The following is a 16688-nucleotide window of genomic DNA, read 5'->3' as shown; positions in this document are numbered from 1 at the left end:
TCAGATTCTTCATCGCTTAGAGACGCATTGTAGCCTTTGTTCTTTTGCAATCTGTTAGCGCATTCATTCGCATAGTGTCCAAACCCCTTACACTCTCTACACTGCATTGAATCATACTTCTTTGAGTTAAATTGCTCTCTGCCTTCATTCCTTGGTTGAGATTGTTGTTTGACAGGAAGTCTTTGTGGTCTTTCAGGTGCAGGAAGACTTGAAAATTTTGAGGGTTGTGCATCCTTCTTCTTATCTCTAATTCTTTTCAAGTAATCCCCGAATTTCTTTGTGATAAAGGAGATGGAGTCCTCACAAAGGTCTGATTCATTGACTTCTTGGGATATTTGAAGAAGGTCATTGTATGTGTCGTTTGAAGCTTGGAATGCAATTGTTTTCCCTTTATCCTTCTTCTGCATGTCTATGTTCATCTCAGAAGTCCGAAGTGAACTGATAAGGTCTTCCAAAGCCATTTGCGTTGTATCCTTAGCTTCATCTATCGCACAGATTTTTATGTTGAATCTTTCAGGCAAAGAACGGAGAACCTTACTAACTAGTCGTTCATTAGAGATGGGATCTCCAAGACTGAACGCCTCATTAGCAATTTCCCGTAGGCGACGATCATATTCCAATATGTTCTCAGATTCTTCCATCCTCATCATCTCGAATTTGGAAGTAAGCATTCTCAATCTGGTTCGTCGCACACTTTCGGAACCTTCACAGTGTCTTTGGAGAGTATGACATGCGCTTTTAGCAAAAGTACAGTTTGTGATTAAACTGAACATGTTTGTGTCAACCGACGTAAATATAGCATTCAAGGCCTTTGAGTTATAGTTCGAACTTTGCACTTCATCAGCAGTCCAGTCAGTTTCGGGTTTTGGTAAGCTGTCACCATCTTGATCTGTCATGCTTGGTGAAGTCCATCCATTGATGACACGCTGCCATGCCCTTTCATCTAAGGATTTTATGTAGTATCTCATTTTAACCTTCCATAGGCTGTAATTGGTTCCATCTAGGACTGGTGGTCGAAGCGCTGTGTTGGCAAGTGATGTATCCATTGATTATTTCTGTCAAAACAAAACAAAAGCCAGAAACAGCACTTAGTATGTCAAGAGTAGGCTCTGATACCACTTGAAAGAACTCGTGATGTTCGACAGATACCTCAAATACTAACAATATCAGAATAGGATGTGTTTAATCAGAAGTGAGTGTTGTGCCAGATGTTACAACATCTCAGACAACATTCAGCGGAATATTATATTTTGAAACACAAATTAACTTTAAATAAATAATTGATACGAGATTAAATATGTACAAGTATAAATACTTGTGCGGTGCCTTATGGCAAAAATTAATCACTAGAAAATCTATCCGATTACAAAAACCTATCACTAGTGATTGAATCAAAAATCAATTTCCTCAACAATTTTTGAGAAAACAAATGATTTCTAAAACAAAGATCACGAATAAAAACTAGAACAAGAAAGCAAAAGTGTGATGTCAAAAGGAGATCCACGAGAAACAGTCTTTAGCCAACTTCTTCCCAGATGTTGTCTGCAGATGTTCTCAACATTCACGGCATTACACTATCACCACTCTTCAAAACACAGCACGTCACTTCAATAGAATTTTCTCTAAAATTCTGAACGTGCACACGTGAATGTATATTGACCGAGAGAGAGCCGCTTCAACAATATCCTTGATCTCTTATATATAGACGTAGAATTTTATCTTCACAAGGAAACCTATTTCACAAGGAATGTTAAAGTTTAATTAGATATACACTCTATTTAATCAGCGATACCATATCTGATTAATTAAATATCATATCTAGAATATTTTTTGTATGCTTATCTCATTATCTAGAAAGGCAAAATCTCACAAGATAGTATATCAAATCATCTTAACATGGAAAAGATAATTTTAGGAAAATACTTCAAATCTAATGAATTATATCAATTATTCTCGGAAATATTATTTCCCTTCAGTAATGAACGATTTATCTTAATTTAATTACAAGCTTACCTTTCAAAAAAAAAAGATTGGAAGTTTATTCAACAATAAGGGTCGATTTTAAATGAGTAGATCTTGTATCACAAGAGATATTCTGTAACTGATTGAAGTAGTAGAGATTAAGGGCTTATGCGTGATTGGCAATGTGCATGTTAGGCGGCGCAGACAAAAATATCAAGATTGGCTACATCACACCCGTTCTCAGGAGAACAAACCAGAAACCAAAGGGGTTTCCAATCAAAAGTCGAGTGGAGCTCCCATATTGCATTTGTACAAGTCCAAGCCACTAACACGTTTGAATAAGTAAGATTGGTTTGCTTTTGGGGCCGGGACCTTGTCGAGTAGAACGAACCACATCAACAGAACTACCAATTATAATACTTTAATTTGGTACCAGAGCAAGTCTAACATAATCTGCATGTGATTTTGGGTTATGTTCGGTTTACAGGTATGGATATGTTGAGAGAAGGAGGATGTGTGTCGACACGGCCCTTATTGAATGGCTCAAACTATCCGTGTTGGAATGCTAGAATGAAGGTATTCATCAAAGCAATAGACCAAAAGGCGTGGAGATCTGTTCTGACTGGATGGGAGCATCCTACTGTAAAAGATAATGAAGGACAAGTAACCTTGAAAGCTGAAGAATCGTGGTCTCCTGAGGAAGATGGTTTCATTGAATGCGATATTCACTGCAGTAGACTCAAATCAATTCAAATTAATCTCTACAAGTGAAACAGCTAAAGAAGCGTGGAGCATTCTTGAAACAGCCCATGAAGGAACAACAGCAGTCAGAACTAATAAACTTCTTATTTTGGATAACAGATTTGAGGATTTGAGAATGACTGAGGAGGAAATGATAGCTGACTTCAATGCTAAATTGTGTGACATTGCTAATCAAGCATTTGCCCTTGGTGAGAAGTATTCATATGCCGAATTGGTGCGACAGACCTTACGGTCACTTCCAGAACGATTTGCAATTAAGGTTACCACGATAGAAGAGGCAAAAGACGTGGATTCTATGACTTTGGATGAATTGATGACATCATTGCAAACATCTGAAATGAGGTTCAAGCATAACAAGAAAGGCAAAAGCCGAAACACAAGCTGTTAATGACAGTAATAAAGCTGATAGTAATGAAGTCATTGAATAATTAGTTTTGCGCACACAATATTTCAGCAAACTCTTGAGGAAGCTGAAACTGAAAAGGTCGAAACACTTGACAAAGGCACGAACCATGAAAGGAAGAACAGGCAAATTTCATGGATGTAAAAATGAAGAACAGAGGGATTAAATGGAGAGGCAAGTGTGCTACTGTGCAGATAAAAAACAAAAACCAGGTCATGACCATCTAGACAAACCTTTCTATGAGTTGTATTTGCAAAATAGCATATCTCTCCTGACATGACATAAAAAGTAATATTTTTTTTATGTGTGACCCAAATAGGTGATCTGTTTCATAGACCGTCTCATAAAGGTTTTTATGTTTGCAAAATAGATACAGTTAATTCAATGCATAAATCATATAACAAGAAAATCTTGAATGGGAAAATTATAGTCAATTTTAGATTTGAATACAAAGCTGGTTTAGTATATGCACTATTCGCCAGTTTATCTTCTTAAAAAGTGATCAATGAATGGTGGAAAACATGTTCTAAAAGCTAGTTCGGGGAAGGCAAATTAGAGAACACTAAATATTATGAACTCCAGGCACAGACATTGCCTTGACCTGAAAACATGGGAGGCAAATTAAGGGAAACAATACCGTACAATTTTTTTTAGTAAAAATCAAGATGCATCTATAGTTTATGTACAGAAAAAAAAAAAAGAAATAAACTCTCTTCACATGGCACGATCAATGGAAAAGGGTCTTGGTGTATATTTTTTTTATATGTTACATACTAAATATGAAATAAACAAATTAAGCAAAAGATATAATTTAAAATGATAAACACTGATCAAGCCAAGAGCCAGAAATCTTTCTGTCTTTTAGTAGTGATGAGATAGCCACCTAGTTTCTTGCTTTTCCTCCTTACAGCAAGGGCCATACAACCAGCATTTTGGACACAATATTCAGCCAATCCACTGGCGGGCACTCGTTTTCCGGCCCACATCGACATCAGCCGCCACGTGACCGACCGTTTCTTCTGGCCTAGCACCATCAGTGCCACCCCTTGTTTCTTTGCTTCCGCTACTATAGTTGGCCCTTTTTCTCTCCCTTCAACCACTGCAACCTCAACATGTACCTAATAGGCCAAGAATCCAAATATCGTCACTATCGGCTAAGTCGGCTCATGCTAAAGATTGTGGTAAAATCGAGTCGAATGTTAGGAAAACAACTCAAACCTCAGGCATCTTCAATTGGCACATACTCTTCATACCACTGAGAAATTCAGGAATTCTTGGATTGATCACTTCCTTCTTACTTGGTCGATCACCTACAAAATACTCCCATATTTTTATTTTTATTTTTTAAAATCACTCTTTTAAATAAATCTTATGTCATGTATGGAATTATAATTTTCGATAGGTAAACTTTATGTTGGCCACATAATGTAAAAATTATGATAAAAGATCTACCTTGATTTGAAGGTTTGGTGACATAGAAAAGAATGATAATGTCTTGGCTCTGAACAGTGTGACTAAGAGCCCATTGCACCGCGTGCTTAGCTTCCATGCTGGAATCTACGACGATCATAATTCTCCGGCCATTGACGGCCCCAGATTTCTCGACACCGGAGCCGGGATCATCTTTGTTATCTTGATCGGTTTCACTTTCTTGGCTTTTGGATTGAACAGGAGGCGAACGAACTCGAACCAACGGCCTGATTCTGTTCAAGCAAAAATTAGGCATTTTTGTGCCAATTTTTCCCATATTTTGTGACGGGGCCTAAGTTCCAACTCCGATGAATAAATAGACACTGGGGGAATTGATACTTATACAAGAAAAGAAATAAGCATATGAGAATTACAAAGTCACCAAACTTGGCGGATCACTTTCTTGGTCCACTTATCAGTCATGCTTACCAGTAGGGACAAACCAAAGGGGGCGAGGCCGCCGTTGAGAAATGTTTGTGACATAAATTTTGTGTTTTATTCATGTTTAATTTTTTTAAAAGGAAAATTTTGAAAGTTGGCTTATTTGGGTTTTTGGATATTTAATCAGGACAATGAAAGTTACACACACGGTTATACACTACTTTTAAATTACAAAATTATCCCAAATGTTTGAAATAAACGGGTTTTAATAGAGTTATTTCAATTAAAGTGCATTTGAGATAGTTTTTGTAATTTAAAAATAGTGTAACCTTCATTGTTGTTTTAACATTTCTCAATTAGTTTTAGTTAAATAAGTTAGTTTATTTACTTGCAGTTCATTTTCAAAGGAATACTGACGTGAAGTTTTCTACATGCTTGCAGGGTTTGGTAGATTCTACTTATATGAATAGTGCTCTCGTCAACTCAGCACATGATGTTTGTGCTGAGTGATGAATTATGTTCATTCATCAATACATTATGATTAAATGAATGATCATGATTTATCCATTCATTACACGTATCATGTGTTGAATGGATAAATATACAATCTATATGAATAACATGAATAAAACATATTTGCGGCGTCCATTGTCATCCATGTCATTTCGGAGAAAAAAGGCAAAAATTTGTGTGATACGGTCTCATGGGTCGTATTTTGTGAGACATATATCTTATTTGGGTCATCCATGAAAAAGTATTACTTTTTATGCTAACAGTATTACTTTTTATGCTAAGAGTATCGGTAGGGTTGACCCGTCACACAGATAAAGATTTGTGAGACCATCTCACACGAGACCTACTCGAAGAAAAATGCTGACTTATTGGATTAAAACAAATTTTTAACTAGTCTAAGTATGAAATAGGCCAACCTACAATATAATTTTGCTAATTTTTCCTTTCGAAATTCTAGATATTTATAGTGTTTTCTATATATAATTACGGGGTTTTAGTATATTTTAAGGATTGTCATTTATATTTTCTTAAAAATAGACATAAAATTGAGAAAATTTTCCATCTATGTATTGATTCCCTGTAGGGTCGTCGTTCGCACAATGGGAACTGGAACATGATGACTGGGCCAGAGTGACTTTCCCTTTTCCCCACTTTTTGCCTTCTAATCATTTTTTACTTTGCGTACTTTAATTTCTTTGGGGCTTTTGGGCCTACATTGGAACGTGACCATCATCAAAGCTGTGGGGACATTTCCTTAATAAAACTAGATGCTCATTATTCTCAATAATTTCGACTTTCTTAAACAAATGCTGCAATATGGCCACGGTTGTTAAGATGGATCCAATCACTTCAAGTTAGGATTTTTTGATCCGATTGTCGAGATTGGCGATTTTGAATATACGAGATTGGATTAAATCTTTTGGTCTCATGTGCATTAATTTGAGATAATAAATATAAAAATAAAGAATAAACTGAACACCGAGATTTACGTGGAAAACCCTTAAAAATTATTAAGGTAAAAACCATGGGCAAAATGGAAAGAATTCCACTATAATATTTTGTGATGTACAACTCATTCACTGTATTTCCAAAGAGAACACACACTCTCTTAATACAGGAGAACAAAAAACATCACAAATATTAGAGAACTAATAGGAGGAATAAGAAAACTCAAGAAGAGGTTTGAGAATGAGATGATCTCAATTGATGGAGGAGAGCTCCCCTAACTTGTGAACATGAGAAGGCAAATATCATCCAAATTTGATAAATAATGCAACATGTTTCTTTGCTGCCTCATTAATATTCTCTCTTAACTATGCTTTGCCGACAAAATCTCACCAAAACGAGAACGGAAGTTGTTATGTGGCTCAGATGTGGAGTCACGCTTATGTTGATCTTGGTCAAGGGAACGTGACAACCTGAAAATGTGTTTTTTAATTAAAAATTAATTTATTAATGATTGAATAAAAAAAACAATTATAATAAGAAAAATCAAAGATAGTATCTTTATTTGATAATAGTATGTGTGTAAAATATTTATTCTTCTTGATCACAATTATATATAGTGTTGATTTAGCCAAAGTATTCTTTATCTGTCAGTAATCATAATCATATATTCATATTCAATATTTAAAAAAAAAATATTTACAGCTTAAATTTTCAGTTTAAGATACAAATGCAAAGTATTCGGGGTTGTAAATAGTCCAAAAGTAAGTCTCTTGTGAGACTGTCTCACGAATCTTTATTTGTGAGACGGGTCAATCCTACCGATATTCACAATAAAAAGTAATACTCTTAGCATAAAAAGTAATAATTTTTCATGGATGACCCAAATAAAAGATCCGTCTCACAAAATACAACCCGTGAGACCGTTTCATAAAAGTTTTTGTGATAGCCCAAACTATGTAAAATACATCATATTGAGACGATTAAGATAATGTTTGTAAGAGATTATTTTAATTATTTTTTAACTTTCTAATCAATAAAATATTTAAAAATTGTATACAAAAGCTCTGCAAACCCACCAGCTAACTGGGCAACACAAAAGCATAACGAACTGACCCGGTAAAGCCTCATTCCTCTCCAGCTTAGACTTGGTGGCCCGATTTTAAACTAACAATTTTTAAAATCAACTTTCAATATCTAAATCATGTCACAATCTACTTTTTTAAGTAGTGGAGATCAAGATCATGTCACAAAATTTATCTGATTGTAAAATACGTCAAGAATAGCATGAAATTTTCCATATTGAGTTAAGTTTTTGGAGAACTCATGCATGATCGCAATAAGTTCACGAATACATAGTATAATACACAATATTAATGTTAAATATCGATCATGCAGAGATATTGGCATTACATTGTTATTTTCTCCGAGTTGTTCTTCTGGTACTAGAATAGTTCAAGACTCCATAATTACTATCGTCTGAGTAATTCATGCATGGAATAACTAAATATTTATCAAGATTATGCTTTGGACTAGAAGATCATGAACACTTGGAACATCGTACTCTCGCCCTCGGAGTCGAAGCGTTAATTACTCCATAGACAGTGATTTTCAGGAAGCAAAGCATCCAAGATGACACGAATAGAGCGAATCGAGAGTGAGGTCTAGCTCATTCCTTCTAGCTTCTGCAGCTTCTCCTTCGAACGCACCTCTGCGGCGAATAAGTAATGCCGAGTAGATTACATTCACCATTTCCAAAGATTATATCTTGTGTTTCACCTCATTATGTCATGCCAACATATATAAATTAATATGGATCATTTGGAATGTGGTCTACGTAGGGATTCGAGAATGTTTCTTTATTATTTTTGTTTTTTTGACATAATATACGAGAGAGAAGAGAGAGATACTCACCCGATGTTTAAACAAGGAAGTTGTGGAGCCATTAAAAATGGCGGCGGCAGCGGCGGTGCAGTAGGGTCGTATTGCCGCTCCCATTGCATTGATTGTATCATTTCCTTCCCTTTCTCCTTGATCTTTTTGAAATTCATGGAACAATACACGTTTCAGTAAGGTGAGAGGGGCTGTTATCAAATATTCCGTATAATAAACACATGTTTTTTTTAGATCAAGACCCCCTCGATTTTCGCATGCACGTCGAGTCTAGATTAGTTCAAATCAAACACAATCTGGAAGAAGGTCTCGTAGTATATATCTATCTCTCTATATATAAGACCCGAAATCATGCATTTTTTCTTTCGATCCAATAAGTTTTGCATGTTAGTTTCACAATCAAAATCTAAACCAGAAAATTGGTGACAATGCAATAGTTTATGACTAATCACCTTTTTCGTCAGGATGCTGTTTTGTTCTCGTATTTCCTTCTCCTGTCCAAAAACATGTTAAACTTTTTGAAACCGAGATTATCAAATTTATGAGGACCAAAAACACTGCATATGCTTGAAATTTTCTTGAGAAGTGACAACATAAATTGTAGTGAGAATAATTGTGCATGTATATAACACCAAACTTTTAGGTTAAAAGACCTAACCTTTCGTTGCAGCTCAGAAATAGAGTCATACAAGAGCTGGTTCTGTTAGAAAAAAGCACGTGCTCACACACAAGACGGGCATAGAGATTGTTCGTTAAAGAAATAGAAGATCGAAAACATAAAAAAATCGAAATATGCATTAAAAAGATAGGTTTTACTTTTCTGTTTCGAATGTTCTTAAGGGAAGTATCAAGCTGTTGCTCCAGATTCTGAAGATCTTTCTGGCTCATTGAATCAAGATCATCTCCAATATAGTGCCTGACTCAATGAGTTAATTAACAAAAATATTTCACCAAGAAGCATAACCAAAAATAAATAAAATAAACGTCATGCATATATATATATATATCTTGGAGTTTTAAGGTAATTTTACCTGTGATTTCTTTCCAAGAGCTCAATCCTAGCCTTCAGTTTGCTGTACTCAAGGCTCCAATTTGCCTGAGAAATTCGAAAATAATTAAGAACGTTGAAAATCATGATCCGGTACCAGATATTGCTCACATATCCGATACCACGTGTCCACGTCACTACAGTGAAAAATGATGAAAATTGAAAAAAATATAGTGAAAATTAGTCGATTAAGACCGTCATTTTTAGTTCTACCATGCTGATATATTTGGGGCTTACAGGTGACTCGGGTTCATTTGGAGCTAATTGTCTTTCCGCAAACGAGTATCTTTCATACCTCTCCAGGATCCTGTCCATGCTGCCATTCAAGAAATTAAATTGATCAGCTAATATAAATTAAATTCAGTTGTTTCTATCCCTATTAATAAATTTGAGTATCCAACATTATTTTTATATTTCCGAATTAAAATTTATAATTTAGTTACGGGTACCAAAAAAAACTATCAAATCAATCACATTTCTTGTAAGGCCCAAAGGTGCTGACACAATTAAGTACATGCCATGTTCCCTATTCTGTGGCATGGCAACCTATGGATCCAAATACTCTCCAAAAATCTAGCTTTAAACATGTATAATTAAGGAAAAATTATTTTTTTGGTCTCATATGTTGAAATTTAGCAAAATATTGTACAATGGATTAAAAAGTTATAAGATATTTTCAATATATAAAATGTGGCAAATGTGTACTCCACAGAGTACTTTCGACTAGTAAATCTTGTTAGAGGAGCCTAAACTTTATAATGCAGATCAAATCAAATGGAAGAAATAATATAAACCAAGTGAAACTAGTATGTTTGTATGTAGATAATAGATTTGCGAAGATCGATTAGCAAAGAGTTTACAAACAATTGGGGATAAAATTCCTAAAAAAAATTATAAAAATCATGTTGAGCAGTTCAGCATTTAGCTGAGGAGCTATGATCAGATCGGTAGAGCATATGATAATTAACCTAATCTGTCCCTTATAGTTTTTCGCGGAAATTGAAAAACGTAAATATTCGACTACTTTCTGATACTATGTTATTGTTGTATGATAATACCTTCGATACTTTTGCTTCTTGAATTGGAAACTCGTTCAATTCTTTGCCCTTAATATATCGAGTCTTTTAGATAAACTCAAGAAGTGAGGGTGCACAAGTAAGAATTAAATAAGTTGGATACCCTTTATTTCTCTTTAATGGGAGGAATTTATTTTTCCTTAGTTAATTAAATTCGTCCAATAATCATTGCATGTGTTTAATAAATTGGCTGATGAAGCCAGCAAAGTTACGTTGAGAATGAAGTATCACCCACTATGAAAAAAAGTATTTGAGTTTGATGTGCTTTTTTCCTTCAAGATTTCTTGGCTTCTTTGTTTGATTTTTCAGTGAAGATTCTCTGCTCAAAAGCTGAATATAGGACATTTATTATCATCAAAATTCAAAATCACACACGCGCGCACACATATATATATACTTTCAAAATTAAATGCCTCTCAGTCCTAAAAACAAATAAATGTACATCTACTAAAGGCTAAACTAGAGGAACATTTTAATTTTTAATAAGTTACAAAATCACAGTTAAAACATTTCTCAAAGTTTCATAAAAATCATATAAAAACTTTTGAGAGAGAATTTCAATGGAAATACAAACCAAACTTCACATCCATACCATTATTTATTCTTCAATTGTTAGAAGTTTTCCCAACCACGGCGTGATATAACAAGTGAAGACTTGTCGATGACTTATAGTCTATCTGACACAAAGATCCTAAGTTTAAAACGAGGTATTGGGTTCGACGTTAATTATAACAAATCCCTCACACAACTTATAAAAACAAGATAATGTTTATCTGTATTTTTCCAAACACAAAACAAGCAACTAAATAAAAGCATATACGTCATTAAATGGCATACATAAAAACACCTCGAGATTGAACCCACTATTTTTTTTTTTTGGCAAATTAGCTTCTCTTTCAATAAATGGTTAAATATTATTTGAAAGAAATAGAAAAATATCTTGCAACATTATTCCTTTCTTATTAATAAAAGAACCATGATTTTTGGATCTATCTTAATTTCGGGGATTCAGCTGCGTTTTAATTAATATACATTAATTTAGTCAATTATTTCTATATTACTTCTTCAATCACGTTTTTTTCTAGATATTATTTAACGTAAGATTACTGCAAATTTGTTTATCATAATTCATAAATATATGTGTCTGTGTTTTTATGTTCATATCAACTTATAATTAACGAATTAAGATGCCCCAAACCCAAAAAAAAAAAAAAAAAAAAAAAAAAAAAAAAAAAAAAAAAAAAAAAAAAAAAAAAAAAAAAAAAAAAAAAAAAAAAAAAAAAAAAAAAAAAAAAAAAAAAAAAAAAAAAAAAAAAAAAAAAAAAAAAAAAAAAAAAAAAAAAAAAAAAAAAAAAAAAAAAAAAAAAAAAAAAAAAAAAAAAAAAAAAAAAAAAAAAAAAAAAAAAAAAAAAAAAAAAAAAAAAAAAAAAAAAAAAAAAAAAAAAAAAAAAAAAAAAAAAAAAAAAAAAAAAAAAAAAAAAAAAAAAAAAAAAAAAAAAAAAAAAAAAAAAAAAAAAAAAAAAAAAAAAAAAAAAAAAAAAAAAAAAAAAAAAAAAAAAAAAAAAAAAAAAAAAAAAAAAAAAAAAAAAAAAAAAAAAAAAAAAAAAAAAAAAAAAAAAAAAAAAAAAAAAAAAAAAAAAAAAAAAAAAAAAAAAAAACCCTGACGAACACTCTTTTGTTAGATCGCATATATATGACAAAACTCTTGTTCGATTTTACTACAAAGTTCAAGTCCCAAGATCCAAAACAAAGCGTGATTCAAAGATCAAAAACAAACCAATAGTTATTGGGAAAAAAAACTCGTTTCGATTATTGACTGCCAAGCTAAAATTTGAATATATCCGAGTACGTACTGGTGTCTGCAGTTAGCAGAAACTAAGGACATTACAGAATAGATTATGTACATATTCACTGGATGAAACGTCACCGGGATAAGACGATCTGTCAAGAGCTCATAAATTAAGTTATCTGTTGGGAAAACTACTTGTGAAAATTAATTAAAATCTTGCTTTTTACTGTATAATAATTGATGACTGAAAAGAAGTGATAAAAAATTTGTTTAGCAACCAAACTGGCTGAGATTCACTTAATCTTACATAAAAATTCACATAAACGAGTTTATGTAGTATGTAAAATGAAATCTAGTTAGGTCTTATATTGGCCAAAAGCTGAGAATAAAACAAGAAATGAATCACAAAGAAACGACTGTGTTCTTCAATTCGAAAGAATCAAGGCTTTCAAAATCTAGTTTCATAAAAATACATACTTGTGATTTGTTCAGGACTATACCCAAATCTTAAATTTTGAAAGTAAAATGATCGAAGAAAACCTATAAACCCATCGAAAGCACAAAAAACAAAAATAATGAATGAAAGATATAGTAAAAAAAGAAAGAAAGAAAGAAACCCTACTTTTAAAGCTGATTATAATTTCCACAAAAACTCACAGATCCCATGTCCAAAATAAGATCAATTTTCACAAAATCAGTCAAGATAAGTTCAGAAAAAGATTTAATTATGAAAAGGGTATCTAAAACTTACCAAGAATCGGTAGCATACTCAACAAGCTTTCCCTTATGGGAAAAAACAATCAAACCAACTTCTGCATCACATAGAACAGAGATCTCATGAGCTTTCTTCAGCAAACCCCCTCTCCTCTTTGAGAACGTAACCTGTCTGTTGATCTTGTTCTCGATTCTCTTCAGCTGTACCTTTCCTCTCCCCATTGAATTTTTTTTTATTTTTTCTTGAAACCAATCAGGCAACCCAATAATTATCAGAAAACAAGACCTACAAATGGAAACCCTGAAATGTAGTGTGTATTTTTTTCACCTCGACAGATAAAGAAAGAGATTATCAACACACATCATCACTGCTTGTGGTAAGAGAAGTAACAGCTCGGTTTTCATTATATTTTGCTAATGTTGTTTGTTTCCCTTTAGTGAAAAGGAATCGGGTTTGTTCATCGATGGGGTAATTCAACAATGTTGTCTCATAAAGCAAGCACAGTCATGGGATTGATGGGATAGCGAAACCGGAAACCGTTTCTGGTTTCGGGGAGGGAAAACCCAGTGGTTTTTTAAGGATGCGCTGTCGAGCTGAGATTGGGTGGCGGGCGTGGATCGTTGTTTGTCTGGTGGATTATGGGGTTCACAGTTCTTGAGAGGATGGCCGTACGATAAGGCCTGCGATGGAGATACATATACGGATTTGGACTTATGTGTTCAATTGTGTTTAGGTGAGAAGTGGGAACCGATCCACTTACTTGGCTGAGGTTTTTTTTCGATTTATCAATAAAAATATTTTTTAAAATTTTTTATTATTTGAACCATAAATGATCAATAAATCTCCAATAACATACATTTATTTATTAAATAGATGTTTTTGCATTCCTTGGATCCATATTTTTTATCGGATGAAAATTGGTACAAAACATTGAAAATATAATATTGATATATGATATTTAAATACTAAATGTTTCATATATGATACTAATATATAGTTTTTGAGTATTTAAACATGTGTAACAAGTATCATTATTAATAACTTATATCTTTTCTCGGATGAAAATCAGTACAAAATACTAATATATGATTTTTAGTATCCAAACATGTATTACAAATATTGATATTAATGACCTATGTCTTTTCTCGAATGAAAATCAGTACAAAAAATTGAACATTTGGTACTAATATATGATATTTGAATATCAACTATTTTAGACACTACTACAAAAACGGCAAACGACAATGGATTTTATCCGTTGTCGTAGTCATTTAAAAACTGTTGTAACTGAGGGTGTTGTTGAAAGTCCGTTCAACGACAACGGTTTTTATCCGTTGTGGTAGATCAAATTTGCGACGGTTTCAAATAAAAATAGCGACGGTCGTTATTTCTACCCGTCGTTAATTTTAAATTAGCGACGGTTATATAAACCGTCGCTAGTTAAATCAGCGACGGTTATATAAACCGTCGCTAATTTAAAATTAGCAACGGCAGCAATCACGACCGTCGCTAATGTTAGCGACGGTCATCTTTCAAGAGTTCTGTCGCTAATTTGTTTCGAAAAATAAAAAAAAATACTTTTAATAATTTAATAAATCTAAAAGAAACTAATAATTCAAACTAAAATCGTGTAAAAGAAACAAATTTTAAGTGTTGTGAAGTAGTAAAATCGTGTAAAAGAGAAAAATTTTAAGTGTTATAAAGTGGGTAGAAAAATTTTACGTGTTGTGTAAAAGTGATAAAATGGTGTAAGATAAAAAAATTTTAAGTGTTGTGTGAAGTGATGAAATGGTGTAAGAGAGAAAAATTTTAAGTGTTATGAAGTGGTGAAAAAAAATTTAAGTGTTGTGTGAAGTGATAAAATGGTGTAAAAGAGAAAAATTTTAAGTGTTGTGAAGTGTTGTAGAGGAAAATAGAACGAAAATGGAGATATTTATAGATAGTTTGAGACGGGTTTTGGTTAAACCGTCGCTATTAGCAACGGTAAATGATAAACCGTCGCATATTTTTATTTGGCAACGGTTTGGATTTAAACTGTCGCTAAAATTAGCGACGGTTTCAAAACAACGTCGCTAAATATAGCGACGGTTAATTCAAAACCGTCGATAATTTAAACGTAGCGACGATTTTGACAAACCTGTCGCTAAATTAGCGACGGTTTTTGAAATAACCGTCGCTATATATTGCAACGTTTTCCAAAACCGTTGTTGTTTGCCAAAAAAACCACGCTAAAATTAGCGACGGTTATGTTAAAATGTTATCTTTTGTACCAGTTCCAACATTTTGTATTCAAATATCATATATTAGTACCAAAATTTTAATGTTATGTACTGCTTTTTCATTCATGAAAAGATATGTGGGTCCATGAGGTGCATAATTTTATTTTTTATTTTTATTTTTGTGAATAAGATAGTGCATAAACTTTTTTTTTCATACAGTAAATGAACACACATTCATGTTTGGATTTAGAGATTGTAAGGAATATTGTTTGACAGATATGAGTTAATATAATACCAGTAGTGTAGGATAGTAAATTTGTGTTTTATCATAATTAAGTGTTGTGTCAAATGTTACAACATTTAAGACAACATGCAACAGAATATTAAAGTTTGTAACACAAATTTACGTTAAATAAATAGATGGACAAGATTAAATTTGCACAAGTATTTAAGTGCCTCAGGACAAAAATTAATCACTAGAAAACCAAATCTTTTACAAAAACATATCACTATTGATTTTCACAAAACTCAATTTTCTCAAGAAGTTGAGAAAATAAATCCTTTCTAAAACACTCAAGAATATTAAAACATAAACAACAAAGCAAGAAACGTGATGCCAAGAGCTTGGAGCCACGAAACAGTATTCAGCCAATACTTGCACGCGTGTTGTCTAAAATGTCTCCAACAATCTTTGCAACACTTGCAACTACACTCTTCAAAACAACATGTTCCTTGGCGAATGTTTTTCCCTGAAAGCTCACGATGTGCACAATGGGAGAATGATTAATAGAGAGGCAACATCAACAATGTCCTTGTTTCCCTTATTTATAGACATAGACTTTATCTTCACAAGGAAACCTATTTCACAAGTAAAGTAAGAGTTTAATTAGAAATAAACTCATTTTAAACATTAATATCATATATCATCAAATCATTATCATAAATATAATATCTAGAATATATTTGCATAATTATCTCATTATCTAGAAAAACAAAATCATATTAAATATTATACTAAATCAAATCAACAAAAAAAAGATAATTTTAGTGAAACCATTCAAATTAAGAAATTATATCAATTAATTTGAGAATTAAAATTTCCCTTCTGAGATTTAAAAGCAAATTTCCTTTTTCTGTGATATGATCTGTCAACACACTACTACAAAAACGGCAAACGACAACGGATTTTATCCGTTGTCGTTGCCATTTAAAAACTATTGTAACTGAGGGTGTTGTTGAAAGTCCGTTCAACGACAACGGTTTTTATCCGTTGTGGTAGAAAAACCGTCGCAAATAAAAATAGCGACGGGTATGAATAAAATCGACGCTAATTCAAAATTAGCAACGGTTACATAAACCGTCGCTAGTTTACATCAAAACCGTCGCTAATTTAAAATTAGCGAAGGGTAGCAATCACGACCGTCGCTACTTTTAGCGACAGTCAGCTGTCAAGATTTCCGTCGCTAATTTGTTTCGAAAAATAAAAAAAAATACTTTTAATAATTTAATAAA

At 32.7% G+C, this 16688-nt stretch overlaps 2 protein-coding genes across 2 annotated transcripts; both read right to left on the bottom strand.

Moving 5' to 3' along the window:
* Positions 1 to 3821: 3821 nt before the first annotated feature.
* LOC140989372 (uncharacterized) lies at positions 3822 to 5060 on the bottom strand. Its single transcript, XM_073458579.1, has 3 exons — positions 4580 to 5060; positions 4346 to 4437; positions 3822 to 4245 (listed from the first exon to the last, which is right to left on the bottom strand). Exons 1-3 carry the CDS (start codon positions 4872 to 4874, stop codon positions 3958 to 3960), a joined length of 675 nt encoding a protein of 224 aa, XP_073314680.1. The 5' UTR covers positions 4875 to 5060; the 3' UTR covers positions 3822 to 3957.
* A 2659-nt stretch (positions 5061 to 7719) lies between these two features.
* On the bottom strand, positions 7720 to 13603 carry LOC140990238 (agamous-like MADS-box protein AP1). The gene is made up of 8 exons (XM_073459839.1): positions 12994 to 13603; positions 9615 to 9693; positions 9361 to 9425; positions 9146 to 9245; positions 8988 to 9029; positions 8782 to 8823; positions 8351 to 8472; positions 7720 to 8147 (listed from the first exon to the last, which is right to left on the bottom strand). Exons 1-8 carry the CDS (start codon positions 13176 to 13178, stop codon positions 8048 to 8050), a joined length of 735 nt encoding a protein of 244 aa, XP_073315940.1. The 5' UTR covers positions 13179 to 13603; the 3' UTR covers positions 7720 to 8047.
* Positions 13604 to 16688: the final 3085 nt, after the last annotated feature.

Source organism: Primulina huaijiensis, chromosome 12 (assembly GCF_012295235.1).
Source record: "Primulina huaijiensis isolate GDHJ02 chromosome 12, ASM1229523v2, whole genome shotgun sequence".
In the NCBI taxonomy this organism is placed as follows: domain Eukaryota; kingdom Viridiplantae; phylum Streptophyta; class Magnoliopsida; order Lamiales; family Gesneriaceae; genus Primulina; species Primulina huaijiensis.
Note: the sequence above shows the minus strand (reverse complement) of the source record. Positions and strands in the feature narration are given on the sequence as shown.

Excerpts from the sequence above, each read along its gene's own strand:
- LOC140989372 (XM_073458579.1), bottom strand. The coding sequence starts at position 4,874 with ATGGGAAAAATTGGCACAAAAATGCCTAATTTTTGCTTGAACAGAATC. Across the intron at positions 4,438-4,579 it reads CACCAAACCTTCAAATCAAG|GTGATCGACCAAGTAAGAAG; the intron begins GTAGATCTTTTA and ends AGTATTTTGTAG. Across the intron at positions 4,246-4,345 it reads GCCAATTGAAGATGCCTGAG|GTACATGTTGAGGTTGCAGT; the intron begins GTTTGAGTTGTT and ends TTGGCCTATTAG.
- LOC140990238 (XM_073459839.1), bottom strand. The coding sequence starts at position 13,178 with ATGGGGAGAGGAAAGGTACAGCTGAAGAGAATCGAGAACAAGATCAAC. Across the intron at positions 9,694-12,993 it reads GAGTATGCTACCGATTCTTG|CATGGACAGGATCCTGGAGA; the intron begins GTAAGTTTTAGA and ends CTTGAATGGCAG. Across the intron at positions 8,473-8,781 it reads ACAGCATCCTGACGAAAAAG|ATCAAGGAGAAAGGGAAGGA; the intron begins GTGATTAGTCAT and ends AATTTCAAAAAG.